Source organism: Phyllobates terribilis, unplaced genomic scaffold, assembly GCF_046119375.1.
Source record: "Phyllobates terribilis strain yellow unplaced genomic scaffold, ASM4611937v1 Scaffold_162__1_contigs__length_4246735, whole genome shotgun sequence".
Lineage (NCBI taxonomy): Eukaryota > Metazoa > Chordata > Amphibia > Anura > Dendrobatidae > Phyllobates > Phyllobates terribilis.
In genome coordinates this window covers 1381762-1395838 of record NW_027362922.1, presented here as the reverse complement: position 1 = coordinate 1395838, position 14077 = coordinate 1381762, and the positions used below count along the sequence as shown (strand labels likewise).

At 50.7% G+C, this 14077-nt stretch overlaps 1 protein-coding gene across 1 annotated transcript in view; it reads right to left on the bottom strand.

Moving 5' to 3' along the window:
• Nucleotides 1–6028, bottom strand: part of LOC141207884 (securin-like) — a 57579-nt gene extending 51551 nt beyond the window's left edge. The window contains exon 1 of the mRNA XM_073664449.1: nucleotides 5921–6028. Coding sequence (XP_073520550.1) covers nucleotides 5921–6028 — 108 coding nt within the window. The remainder of the gene's footprint in view (nucleotides 1–5920) is intronic.
• Nucleotides 6029–14077: the final 8049 nt, after the last annotated feature.

Below are 14077 nucleotides of genomic sequence, written 5' to 3'. Positions count from 1 at the left end.
TATATGCAAAATTTGAGAAGTGCCTCTTCGAGCAGTCCTCTCTTCCGTTCCTGGGCTATATTATCTCTAAGACAGGTCTACGGATGGACCCCCAGGAGGTCTCTGCCATCTTAAAGTGGCCCCGTCCGGAGGGGTTGAAGGCGATTCAGCGATTCCTAGGCTTCGCCAACTACTACCATCACTTCATCCCACATTTCTCTTCCCTGACTGCTCCCATCTCTGCGCTCACCCGAAAGGGAGCAAATCCTAAAGAATGGCCGTCCGAAGCGGAGGAGGCCTTCCTCTTCTTAAAACAAGCCTTCTCTTCTGCCCCTGTGCTGCACCGTCCGGATAGCAACTCCGGATAGCAACAAACAGTTCTTTCTGGAGGTTGATGCTTCCTCTTCCGGAGTCAGAGCGGTGCTCACCCAGAAATCTCCATCCGGGAGAATGGTAACCTGCGGCTTCTTCTCCAAGCTCTTCTCCTCGTCTGAGCGCAACTACTCCATAGGAGACCGAGAACTGCTAGCCATCAAATTGGCGCTGGAGGAGTGGCGTTACCTGCTCGAGGGGACTCTGCACCCGGTGGTCATCTATACTGACCACAAAAACTTGGCTTATCTTCAGAATGCCCAAAGACTCAATTCTCGTCAGGCCCAGTGGTCTTTGTTCTTCGCCCGCTTTAACTTTACCCTACATTACCGCCCGGCGGACAAGAAGGTTAAAGCAGATGCCTTGTCCCGATCCTGTCTGTCTTCTGATCAAGAGGAGGAGCCTATGCATATCATCGATCCTCCAAAGTGATGAATGTGGCCCCCTTGGATCTGTCTCGTCTCCCACCCGGTAAGACGTTTGTAGCGGTCCCGGATCGTAAGAAGGTTCTTCACTGGGGTCATCCATCCAAATTAGCCGGCCATGCTGGCCAGAAGAAAACCTTCCTGCTTATTACCCGGCATTACTGGTGGCCTACCCTGCGCCAGGATGTGGTAGACTTTGTCACGGCCTGTTCGTCCTGTGCCCGCAACAAGGTTCCCAGACATCTCCCTGCCGGCCGTCTCCTGCCTCTTCCCATACCTGCTGCCCCGTGGCAACACATTGCTATGGACTTTATTACGGATCTCCCTGTTTCTGCCGGTTGTAAAGACATTTGGGTGGTCGCTGACCGCTTTTCTAAAATGGCCCACTTCATCCCTCTGCCTGGTCTCCCATCTGCATCTGTGCTGGCTAAGGACTTCATCCATCACATCTTTCGTCTCCACGGCCTACCCCTCCACATTGTGTCTGATCGAGGGGTCCAGTTCACTTCGCGCTTCTGGAGAGCTACGTGTAAGCTGCTGGATGTCACCCTGGATTTCTCCTCCGCTTATCATCCACAGTCCATTGGCCAAGTGGAGCTTATCAACCAGATCCTTACCAGCTACCTCCGGCACTTTGTCAACGCTCACCATACCGATTGGGTGGAGCTCCTACCATGGGCCGAGTTCTCCTACAAAAACCATGAGAGCGAATCTTCTTCCAAGTCCCCGTTCTTTGTGGTCTACGGTCAACATCCCCGGATCCTGTTTCCCGTCTCCGCTTCAGTGGACAACCCGGCCGCGGAGTCTCTGGTCAGCGAATTTTCCACTATTTGGGAGGACACTAGATCCACACTTCTTCAATCCTCCGAGCGGATGAAGAAGCATGCTGATAAGAGATGTCTGGATCCACCTCAATTCCGTCCGGGTCTCCTCCAAACATGTTCGTCTCAAAATACCCTCCTATAAGTTGGGTCCACGGTTCATAGGTCCGTTTGAAGTCCTCAAGCAAATCAACCCAGTAGCCTACAAGTTAAAACTCCCGGCCACCTTACGGATTCCCAACTCCTTCCACGTATCTCTCCTCAAACCAGTTGTGCTTAATTCTTTTTCCGACAATCCTGGTACCTCCCCAGCTTCGGTCTCCACTGAGGACGTCTATGAGGTAGAAAACATTCTGGCCACCAAGAGGGCAAGAGGAAAAACCTTTTTTCTGGTGGATTGGAAGGGGTTTGGTCCAGAGGAGAGAACTTGGGAACCCAGTGAGAACATCCACGCCCCGCTTCTCCTTAAAAAATTTCTTGCTGGCCTGAAAAAGAGGGGGCGTAAAGGGGGGGGAACTGTAGCATCGGCGTCTCTGCCTCCTACCCGGCAGAGACGCCGGCCCCCTTACCGCCGCGGTCCTGCTCCGCCGTCTTCTGGCCTCCCTGCAGCTGCTGCTGGTGCACGCAGCCTCCCTCGCTCTGTGAAGTGAAAACCATTTCCGGTGACTACTTCTTGAAGCTCATCAAGAGAATTCCAAGAGTGTGCAAAGCAGTCATCCAAGCAAAAGATGGCTACTTTGAAGAACCTAAAATATAAGACATATTTTCAGTTGTTTCACACTTTTTTGTTAAGTATTTAATTCCACATGTGTTAATTCATAGTTTTGATGCCTTCAGTGTGAATGTACAATTTTCATAGTCATGAAAATACAGAAAAATCTTTCAATGAAAAGGTGTGTCCAAACTTTTGGTCTGTACTGTACATTCAGCTAGTGTGTGGTTTGTTCTCTGTGCCTTGTTCTGTTTATTGATCTTCTGCTGCCTGACCTTGGACCTTATTCTGACCATCCCCTTCTTCTCTGATCTGCTGTCCTCGTGGAATTCTGACCAATGGTATGTTAGCTTGTATGTGTCTTGTATGTATCCTGTATACAGCTTGTGTGTATCCTATATACAGCTTGTATATATCCTGTATACAGCTTGTGTGTATCCTGTATACTGCTTGTGTGTATCCTGTATACAGCTTGTATGTGTCTTGTATACAGCTTGTATGTAACCTGTATACAGCTTGTTATGTCTTGTATGCATCCTGTATACAGCTTGTGTGTATCCTGTATACAGCTTGTGTGTATCCTGTATACAGCTTGTGTGTATCCTGTATACAGCTTGTATATATCGTGTATATGTAAGGTGCCCCAGCGAGGTAGTCGTGGGCGAGCTGTAGCCCCCTCTCGCTATGGCACCCTACAGACAATACGTGTCCTCCCTCTGAAGTGTTGCTGTGTATGTAGTGCTCTTCACTTACTTCAAGCCATCCCATCGCGGCTGTCTCCAGGCATTTCTCTTCTGGGACCAGGCCAGTAATAAATTCAGAGGACACGAGGTTCTTAACCAGAACTTGGACTTTACTTGGGTAAGAGGAATATATACAATATTTACAGGCAGATATAATGGATAAGGCCCGATAGGTTATCATCTCTCTCACAGGCGCTGGTAACTCCTTCTGCCCTGGTTCCCTCTTTAAGTGAAGCATCTCTGTGACTCTAATCTCTGGCCCAAGAGACTCTTCTGTAATACTGACAGTGACCTGGATCCGATATCTCTCCCCCACGTCTTAGCCTGGAGTCCTATTTATCTTCCTCTGCTTCCTGCAGACTAGAAGTGCCCCGGGTCCTCACTACCTTTGATGAGTTTCCCCGGCCGGCTGACAGGACTCGTGCTCTTGTGTGGGGAGACTTGCACAATGGTGATCCCACTGTCTGAAGGTATGGAGCTCCCGTCTACCCTAGCAGCCACTATAGTCAGGCTGCCTGAACGATTTGCTGTCCAATCTCTTACTGAAGAATCACTTCCTGATTCTGGAAACTAAACAGAGATTTTCCTAATGTGCCCACCCTCAGTGAGCTGTCATCACACAGCATTAACTCATTCTTGTCTGTAACACTGCTAGCAAACTCAACCTGACATCTGCACCCAGGACAGTGGCATCTTATGGCTGTTTACAGGTACTGCAGCCCACAATGAATTATGCCAGGAACAAGCTCTATATCACTCAAGGCTTGATCCGGGCACTAAGTTCCCCCTCTACTCTACTGACTGGACCACTGAAGCTAACCCCTTAGCTTGGCCTACCACAGTTCAGAGAGGATTAACTAAGGGAACATTTTCCTTAACTACTTCACTGCCTAGGGAAGGCTACATCCTTCCCCACTATTACATTCCCCAACACTTTAATGTTGGTCGTCCCCGACCACACTAAACAATCAACAAAAATCAGCAGCTATGACATCATATCACATTACTATAGTTACTAAAACACTTTAGTATACGACTGGTCCTGAAGTCGTCTTCTTAGATGGGAGACCGGCCCTTCTCGGTTAAGGGCCCCGGAACAGCAATTCAGGACAGTCCATTATCAACTTTTCAAAACTTCTCAGAAGTACCGGTCCATCTTGATAAGGACCCTGGAAACACAGTGTCCATGTCCATATTTTTAAGACAGGTCAAGACCTCAATAGCCCCCATTCTCCTTCAAGGGCTGCATTCTGAGGCACACAGTCACAGGTAACACCCATGAGTCTCTTTCTTCTTGGCCCTAGCGGGGGTCACCCGTTCTTCCCGCTAGGCCGCAAGTCTCTTAGATTTGGAGGATATCCATCCTCAAGGTGTGCCTCAACATTTTAAATTCCAACAGAAAAAGGCGCAACAAGCACAACAAAAGAAAAATAGAAAGTAAAAACAAAAAGAGGAGCTCTCCTGGGCACACAACTTTGGTGCTGCTTAAGGCCTTCCTGGCCTGGGAGGTAGGGGAACAGTCCTCCATTTTTCTCTCCAACCTAATTCAACATGGGGCACTCCGCCCCCATTGTGAAACAGTCCCAGAATCAGGACCACAGCTGGTGGGTCCTAGTAGAAGAAAAGGTGAAAGGTCAACGGACCTTTTAGCCAGCTCACTTCTTCCGGGCCTCCTTCCGTTCCTTCATGAAGGCGGCCCATGCTGCAGAGGAAGGTGGCTTCTTCCACCTCCAAGGCTGATCGGGGTACTTAGTAGGCCCAGGGTCCTCATCCGAGGATGTAGCACTGCCACAGCCGACCTGGGTAGGGTCGTAGCTGGTCACTGTAAAGCTGTGGACGACATTACTGGTGACAGCTTGAATTTCCCCGACAGCTCTCTCAGCCCCTCCTGGGTATTGTGGCGCCAACTCCTCCTCTGGCACCTCACTAGGGAAATCAGCTTCCTTGCCACTTGCGAGATATTCCTCTTCCTCGCTCACAATCTTCCCCCACTGCCGCCTCCTAGGCTCCTCTGCTGGCAGAGCACTGGCCTTAGGTGGGGGCAGAAAGCCTTTAGGGGCTTCCTTAGCCCAGCGCTGCTTAGCCTCCCTCTTGGCCCGCCTTCTAAAGACCTCTTCGTCCTTTTCCAGGACATCTTTCCATTCATACGGTCGGGTGAGCGCAGCCGCGTACCACCCTCCGGAACACTCGCACTTAACGAAGTGCACTATGTCCCCCACACGGAGATTGTGAAGGCAATCAGGCAGATAATCTCGCTTAATTACCTCGCGAGTAATGAACACCTCGTGCCCGGTCCACTCTTCCTCCAGGAATCCGTACCCCTCACGGATGTGGAACTCAAGGACTCGTCCCCGAGTCTGGGAGGCCTCCACCGACTTTCTCCGTGCCGCGTTGGACCCTTCCAGCCAGCCTCTGAGGAGGGTGTCGGTCCATCGCCGCTGCTCTCGTGGCGTCATCGGGGGGTTGCGGGCAGTCCACTTCAGACTCCCGAGCTCGGCGTAACGCTTCGCCGAAGGGGTGTTGATTGCCTCCACCGCCAAAAACTCTCTTGCGGGGCCTTCTTCCTGGGAGGCCTCGCCTCCGCCTCCGCACCACCCCCTTCAGGCCTAGGGGCCCCTGTCGCCGTGGAAGCTGTCGCGGCAGGCGCCGCAGGCGAAACCGGCCGCTGGGGTACAGGCTGCTCACCTCCGTCAGGCTCCGCTGCAGCTGTTTCTCCGGCCCCACCAGAATGTTCTCCACCCTCGGCCAAGGGGGACGGGTCTTCCGGCATCCGGCTCCAGCACCACATGCGGAACTCATGGATAAGCAGGCCCAGCTCCGGATCGGGCCTAGTAGACCACTGGACAGCCACTGGGGGTAAAGACTCACGGGCGGCATCCGCGAGCGACTCTCGCTTGCAGCCCCTGGGGTACTAGGCTCTAGCATCTCTTCCTCGGCGCACATTCCGGACATGTCATTCAATCCTCCGGTTGCCATCTTCGCAGAGCATCCACCGCAGCACCTCCTTCCTCTCATGTGCTGGACAGAAAATGGCGCTGGTCGCTTACCAGTGACGCGAGTCCTGCGCGTCCAACTACTCCTCTTCCTGGGCCGGCTTTCTGATGCGACCGACGCGTCACTCGTCACTCTCGGCAGCTCCGCCTTCAGCCGCGCCCCTTCTCTGTGCGCGCGGATACTCACGGGGCCGGACTTCACTTTATGCCGTGCCCTCTTCCTCACTGGACGTCCCATCCTGGGACGCATCTTCACTGCTGGACCCATCCTTCTTTGGGCCGGAACTCGTAGGGGCTGGACATCTTTTCGCGCTCTCCGGCGCCGTCCACTCCCACGATAGGCGGTTCTTCTCCCAGACTTTACTGCCATTGTCACCATCTTGGAATCAATGCTTCGGGCCACCATCTTGGGCCGCATGCCTTCCAACACTTTCTTCTCAGTGTTCTGCGTCGGCTCTTCCCCGCTTTCTTCATGCGAGGAGCTCGCATCCTGCCGACTACGCCAAATGTAAGGTGCCCCAGCGAGGTAGTCGTGGGCGAGCTGTAGCCCCCTCTCGCTATGGCACCCTACAGACAATACGTGTCCTCCCTCTGAAGTGTGGCTGTGTATGTAGTGCTCTTCACTTACTTCAAGCCATTCGATCGCGGCTGTCTCCAGGCATTTCTCTTCTGGGACCAGGGCAGCAATAAATTCAGAGGACACGAGGTTCCTAACCAGAACTTGGACTTTACTTGGGGAAGAGGAATATATACAGTATTTACAGGCAGATATAATGGATAAGGCCCGACAGGTTATCATCTCTCTCACAGGCGCTGGTAACTCCTTCAGCCCTGGTTCCCTCTTTAAGTGAAGCATCTCTGTGACTCTAATCTCTGGCCCAAGAGACTCTTCTGTAATACTGACAGTGACCTGGATCCGATATCTCTCCCCCACGTCTTAGCCTGGAGTCCTATTTATCTTCCTCTGCTTCCTGCAGACTAGAAGTGCCCCGGGTCCTCACTACCTTTGATGAGTTTCCCCGGCCGGCTGACAGGACTCATGCTCTTGTGTGGGGAGACTTGCACAATGGTGATCCCACTGTCTGAGGGTATGGAGCTCCCGTCTACGTCTAGCAGCCACTATAGTCAGGCTGCCTGAACGATTTGCTGTCCAATCTCTTACTGAAGAATCACTTCCTGATTCTGGAAACTAAACAGAGATTTTCCTAATGTGCCCACCCTCAGTGAGCTGTCATCACACAGCATTAACTCATCCTTGTCTGTAACACTGCTAGCAGACTCAACCTGACATCTGCACCCAGGACAGTGGCATTTTGTGGCTGTTTACAGGTACTGCAGCACACAATGAATTATGCCAGGAACAAGCTCTATATCACTCAAGGCTTGATCCGGGCACTAAGTTCCGACTCTACTCTACTGACTGGACCACTGAAGCTAACCCCTTAGCTTGGCCTACCACAGTTCAGAGAGGATTAACTAAGGGACCATTTTCCTTAACTACTTCAGTGCCTAGGGAAGGCTACATCCTTCCCCACTATTACATATACAGCTTGTGTGTATCCTGTATACAGCTTGTGTGTATCCTGTATACAGCTTGTATGTATCCTGTATACAGCTTGTGTGTATCCTGTATACAGCTTGTATGTATCCTGTATACAGCTTGTATGTATCCTGTATACAGCTTGTGTGTATCCTGTATACCGCTTGTATATATCGTGTATACAACTTGTATGTATCCTGCATACAGCGTGTATGTATCCTGTATACAGCTTGTATGTGCCTTGTATGTATCCTGCATACAGTGTGTATGTATCCTGTATACAACTTGTATGTATCCTGTATACAGCTTGTGTGTGTCCTACTTACAGCTTGTGTATATCCTGTATACAGCTTGTGTGTATCCTGTATACAGCTTGTATGTATCCTGTATACAGCTTGTATATATCGTGTATACAACTTGTATGTATCCTGCATACAGCGTGTATGTATCCTGTATACAGCTTGTATGTGCCTTGTATGTATCATGTATACAGCGTGTATGTATCCTGTATACAGCTTGTATGTGCCTTGCATGTATCCTGCTGTAAGGTGGCTGCCGGACAGGTCGTGGACGGGAGGTATGTGTCCCCGAAGTGCCAAGCTTCGGTGATGTAGGACCCGGAGAAGCAGGCTCCAGCACACATAGTGCTGAGAGGAGTTTAATGGGCCCGGATTACAGGGCCTGGTTTTACGAGCAGCTGAAAGAGCTGGGGGGGGGGACAGCAGCTCACTTACCTCCAGTCCAGGTCTTGGAAGGCTGATTTAAGACAGCTGCGCCTGTCTCAGTCTGTCTGTGTGTGTTGGGCAAGGTGAGCAGACCTTGCATGTGCTGCTTAGACTCTGCAGGAGGCAGAGGAAGGCACTTTGTTTAAACGGCTGAGGCTGTGCTGCATGGACTTGTTATTTTGAGCTTTGTTCTGTTATTCCTTTTTTGTGCCAGGAAAAGGCTGTTACTTTTGTTTCCTCATTGGTGTATGGACACTAAATAAACCAGTAGCGGTAGAAGCTCGGGCACAGATCCCAAGTGGCAGTGTGACTGCTACAAGCAGACGTATATGTCCTGGGTGAAGTCGGCAATAAGCCAGCAAGTGTCGCCGGACAAAATGGAGGAACTGCTTAAACATCTGTTACAGGCACAGCAGGCGCAACTAGTGCAGCACCAGCAGCAAATTCAGCAACAGCAGGCGCAGTTCCAGCAGTAGTACCTGCAGAGCAGGCAGCAGCAACGGGAGCAGCAGCAGGAAGCAAATAAACTTCTGATGCAGCAGATCCAACATTAGCAAAGACAAATGGAAATCTTGGCAGAGCAGATCCGTGGCAGGACGATCGCCACATCATCAGATCCAGGTGATGACTCACACGTCAGGAAGACGGTAAGAAGAGCATAACTAAAGATGACCCTGGGTGATGACGTTGAGGCGTTCTTGACGATCTTTGAGAGGGTGGCAGAGAGGGAGAAATTGCCTCCAGAGCAGTGGATGGAGGTGCTGGCGCCATATTTGATAGGCGATCCACAGAAGGCCTATTATGACTTGGCCTTTCAGGACGCGAAAGAGTACGCTACGTTGAAAACTGAGATTTTGGCATGCTTGGGAGTGAATCTTACTGTCAGGGCGCAAGGGGTGCACCACTGGGCCTAGTGCAGTGACAAACATGCCCGGTCCCAGATGTTCGACCTCCTACACCTGGTCCAAAAGTGGTTGCAACCTGAATCTTCCTCCCCAGCACAGATGGTGGAGAAGGTCATTATACACAGGTTTATACACTCTCTCCCGAAGTCGGTGAAATCCTGGGTTGCCCAGGGAGATCCACATAATGCCGATGACTTGGTGGGGTTGGTGGAAAGATACCAGGCGGTTGAGAGTTCGTTGGGAAAACAAGGGGTCATAGCCTCTCAATACTGGGGTTCCCAAAAGGAGGCGGACACCCAAAAGAATGGAGCTAGCGCCACACCTGAGGGGCGTCCTAGAGTTCAGGAGGGGTCTGAGTTGCTGCCCATGGTCACACCCCATAATATAGTGTGTTGGAGATGTCATACCCCTGGCCATATTGCCGCCCGGTGTCCCATAAACTCTGAGCCAATGGACTGCAACATGGGCCGGCGTTGCTCCTATTTTGCTTACCCCGCCTGCAGCACGGTTCCTCAACATGGCGAGGGCCCTCAGGCATGCTCAGTGTCAGTAAACGGGGTACAAGTCTCTGGACTATTGGACTCAGGAAGTTTGGTGACCCTGATAAGGGCCACACTCCCTCATCGACTGGTTCCTGGGAAGGTGGTGGGTGTCTGGTGTATCCATGGGGATGCTAAAACTATCCTGTGGCCCAGGTGGATGTAAACACAGACTGTGGCACATCTCATGAAGTGGCGGTCGTTAAGGACCTATTGCATCCCATAATAATTGGACGTGACTTTACATTATTCTGGGAAATGTGGGGGAAAGCGGGGACACCTGGTTGCTCGGTCAACAGCCAGATCGCCCCTAAGGAAATTTACCCGCAGAACATGGTAGATGAGTTTCCCATGTGTGTGTTTGTGGGCGATGAGGATGACGCAACATCCCCTGAGGCCAATATCCCTGAGCTGGAGGTGTCCGAGGGAAACTTTGGAACTGCCCAAATCAGGGATTTAACTCTGAAAGAGGCCTTTGAAAATGTTACTGTGTTAAATGGGGTGCCTCAGGAACCGGGGGCTGACACTCGGTTCCCTCAGTTTGCTGTGAATGTGGATTTGCTGTACAGAGTAACCAAGCCCAGGGGTGAGGTAATAGAACAGTTGCTGGTGCCAGAGCCCTATAGACTCAGGGTGTTAGACATGGCTCATTCTCATGTGTTGAGTGGTCACCTGGGTGCAGACAAGTCTCAGGAATGGATCCTCCAGAGATTCTACTGGCCAGGTTGCTATGGAGAAATAAAGAGTTATTGTCGTTCCTGCCCCACATGCCAGATAACCTCCCCAGTGGCCCACTTCCGCAGTCCCCTAGTGCCCCTACCCATCATCGAGGTTCCATTCGAATGCATAGCAATGGATCTAGTGGGGCCTCTGGTCAAGTCCGCCTGAGGGCATCAGTATATCCTGATGGTATTAGATTATGCTACACGGTATCCGGAGGCCGTACCACTACGAAACTCCTCCGCCAGGTGTACCGCCCGGGAGTTAGTCCTCATGTTTTCAAGAATGGGGTTGCCTAAGGAGATCCTAACAGACCAAGGAACTCCATTTATGTCGAAGGTCATGAGGGAATTGTGCAAGACATTGCAGATAGCACAACTGAGAACCTCCGTGTACCATCCCCAGACGGACGGACTGGTCGAGAGGTTTAACAAAACCTTGAAAGCAATGTTGAGGAAAGCAGTGGAAAAGGATGGCCGAGACTGGGACTGTCTGCTTCCCTATCTGTTGTTCACCATCAGGGAAGTTCCCCAAGCTTCTACAGGTTTCTCCCCGTTTGAACTACTCTATGGACGACACCCTCGAGGACTCCTGGATGTGACGAAAGAGTCCTGGGGAGCTGAAACCACGCCCTATAGGAGCGTGGTGGAGCACGTTGCCCAGATGCAAGAGAGGATTGCCCACGTGATGCCCATCGTGAGGGAGCACCTCCTCAAGGCATAAGAGACACAGTCCAGGGTGTACAATAGGTCAGCCAGGGTGAGATCGTTCAACCCAGGAGATCGAGTGCTTGTGCTAGTGCCGACAGTGGAGAGCAAGTTCATGGCCAAGTGGCAGGGCCCCTATGAGGTGGTAAAGAAAGTGGGGGAAGTCAACTATAAAATCCACCAACCGGGGAAGAGGAAGCCCTACCAAATTTACCATGTTAACTTGATTAAGCCATGGCAAGATAGAGAGCCAATGGAAGCTCCTTGTTTAGTGGCTGAGGCCGATGTGAAAGAGGTCAAGGTGGCAGAGTCACTGTCACGTGCCCAAAAGTAACAGTGCAAAGAGTTGCTACAGCGAAATAAAGATCTGTTTTCGGAGTTGCGAGGACTCACTCAGGTCATAGAGCATGAGGTTCTCACAGAGCCTCATGTTCGCGTCAATCTAAAACCATACCAGATCCCCGAGGCCCGCAGAGAGGTGATCTCAAAAGAAGTGAGGAGGATGCTTAACCTGGGAGTCATTGAAGAGTCCAAAAGTGGATGATCCAGTCCTATAGTCTTAGTGCCGAAAGCAGATGGGGAATGGTGGTTTTGCAATGACTATAGGAAGCTGAACAAGATCTCGAAGTTCGACAAATACCCAATGCCTAGAGTACATGAGCTTATCGAAAGGCTAGGACTTGCTAGGTACATCACCACTCTGGACCTCACCAAAGGATATTGGCAAATTACCCTGTCCAAAGAGGCCAAGGAGAAGAGAGCCTTCTCGATGCCAGACGGATGTTATCAATACGTCAGGATGCCGTTTGGGTTGCAGGGAGCTCTGGCCACCTTCCAGGGAGCCATGGACCGGATCTTAGCACCCCACAAAAAGTATGCAGCGGCCTACCTAGATGACATCGTCATATTCACCCAGGACTGGGAAAGTCATCTGGACAAAGTTCAAGCCATACTTGATGCCCTAAGGAAGGCGGGCTTTACTATCAACCCAAAGAAATGTGCCATGGAGATGGAGGAAGCCAAGTACCTAGGGTACGTGGTTGGTAGAGGGGAAATAAAATCACAAATAAATAAGTTCGAGGCGATCTTGAACTGGCCACAGCCCCTCTCGAAGAAGTAGGTCAGGGCGTTTCTAGGCATTGTGGGCTACTATCGAAGATTTGTCCCTAACTTTGCCCTGATAGCAGCCCCGCTGACGGATCTTCTGAAAGGGACGAAGTAGGCTATGGCCAAGTGGTCCCCGGAAGCAGAAGTGGCCTTCCAGGAATTGAAACTGGTCCTCTGTAAACAGCCAGTCTTGGTGGCGCCCAACTTCTCCAAGGAGTTTGTGGTCCAGACGGATGCATCGGATGTTGGGCTGGAAGCAGTCTTGTCCCAGGAGATTAACGGAGAAGAACACCCTGTAATATACCTCAGTCAGAAGCTCTCCACTTGTGAGAAGAACTACTCCATTGTAGAAAAAGAATGTTTGGCCATTAAGTGGGCGTTAGACAGTCTAAGGTATTACCTGTTAGGTAGAAGGTTCAGGCTAGTGTCAGACCATGTCCCACTGAGGTGGATGCGTGAAAAGAAGGGGAACAATGCCAGAGTGACTAGGTGTTTCCTGGCTCTACAAGATTTTTGTTTCCGGGTAGAACATAGGCCTGGGAAACAACATGGGTATGCTGATGCCTTGTCAAGGGTTTATTGTATGGTGACAGAAGGTGCCAAGCCCCCCGGCTTTGGGCAGAGGGGGGGGTATATAAGGTGGCTGCTGGACAGGTCGTGGACGGGAGGTATGTGTCCCTGAAGTGCCAAGCTTCGGTGATGTAGGACCCGGAGAAGCAGGCTCCAGCACACATAGTGCTGAGAGGAGTTTAATGGGCCCAGATTACAGAGCCGGGTTTTACGAGCAGCTGAAAGAGCTGAGGGGGGAACAGCTGCTCACTTACAGTACATCCAGTCCAGGTCTTGGAAGGCTGATTTAAGACAGCTGCGCCTGTCTCACAGTCTGTCTCTGTTGGATAAAGTGAGCAGACCTTGCATGTGCTGCTTAGACTCTGCAGGAGGCAGAGGAAGGCACTTTGTTTAAACGGCTGAGGCCGTGCTGCATGGACTTGTTATTTTGAGCTTTGTTCTGTTATTCCTTTTTTGTGCCAGGAAAAGGCTGTTACTTTTGTTTCCTCACTGATGTATGGGCACTAAATAAACCACCAGTTTGTTTGAACCCGCGGACTGCATCACTATGTGAACCTGTGCCTACCTACAACGCGGCTCAGTGAGTACAAATCCCTACGCTGTATACAGCTTGTATGTGCCATGTATGTATCCTGTATACAGCTTGTATGTGCCGTGTTTGTATCCTGTATGCAACGTATATGCGGCTTGTATGTGCCTTTTATGTATCCTGCATGCAACATGGATGTATCCTTTATACAGCTGCTTGTATGTGTCTTATATGTGCGGTTTTTATGCAGGTTGTATGTATCCTGTATACAGTTTGTAGGTGCCTTGTATGCAACTTTTATGTATCCTGTATACATCTTATATGTGGCTTGAATGCATCTTGTATGTACCATTGTATGCTGCTTGTATGCAGATTGTATGCTGCTTCTATGCAGATTGTATGTGCCTTGTATGCTGCTTGTGTGCAGCTTATATGCATCATGTATGTTGCTTGTGTGCAGATGGTATGCGGCTTGTATGCAGATTGTATGTGCCTTGTTTGCAGCTTGTATGTGCCTTGAATGCAGCTTGAATGATGCTTGTATGCAGATTGTATGTGTCTTGTATGGAGCTTGTGTGCTACCTGTATGCAATTTATATGCTGCTTGTATGCATCCTGTATGCTGCTTATGTGCAGATTGTATGTGCCTTGTGTGCAGCTTGTATGCATCCTGTATGCTGCTTGTGTGCA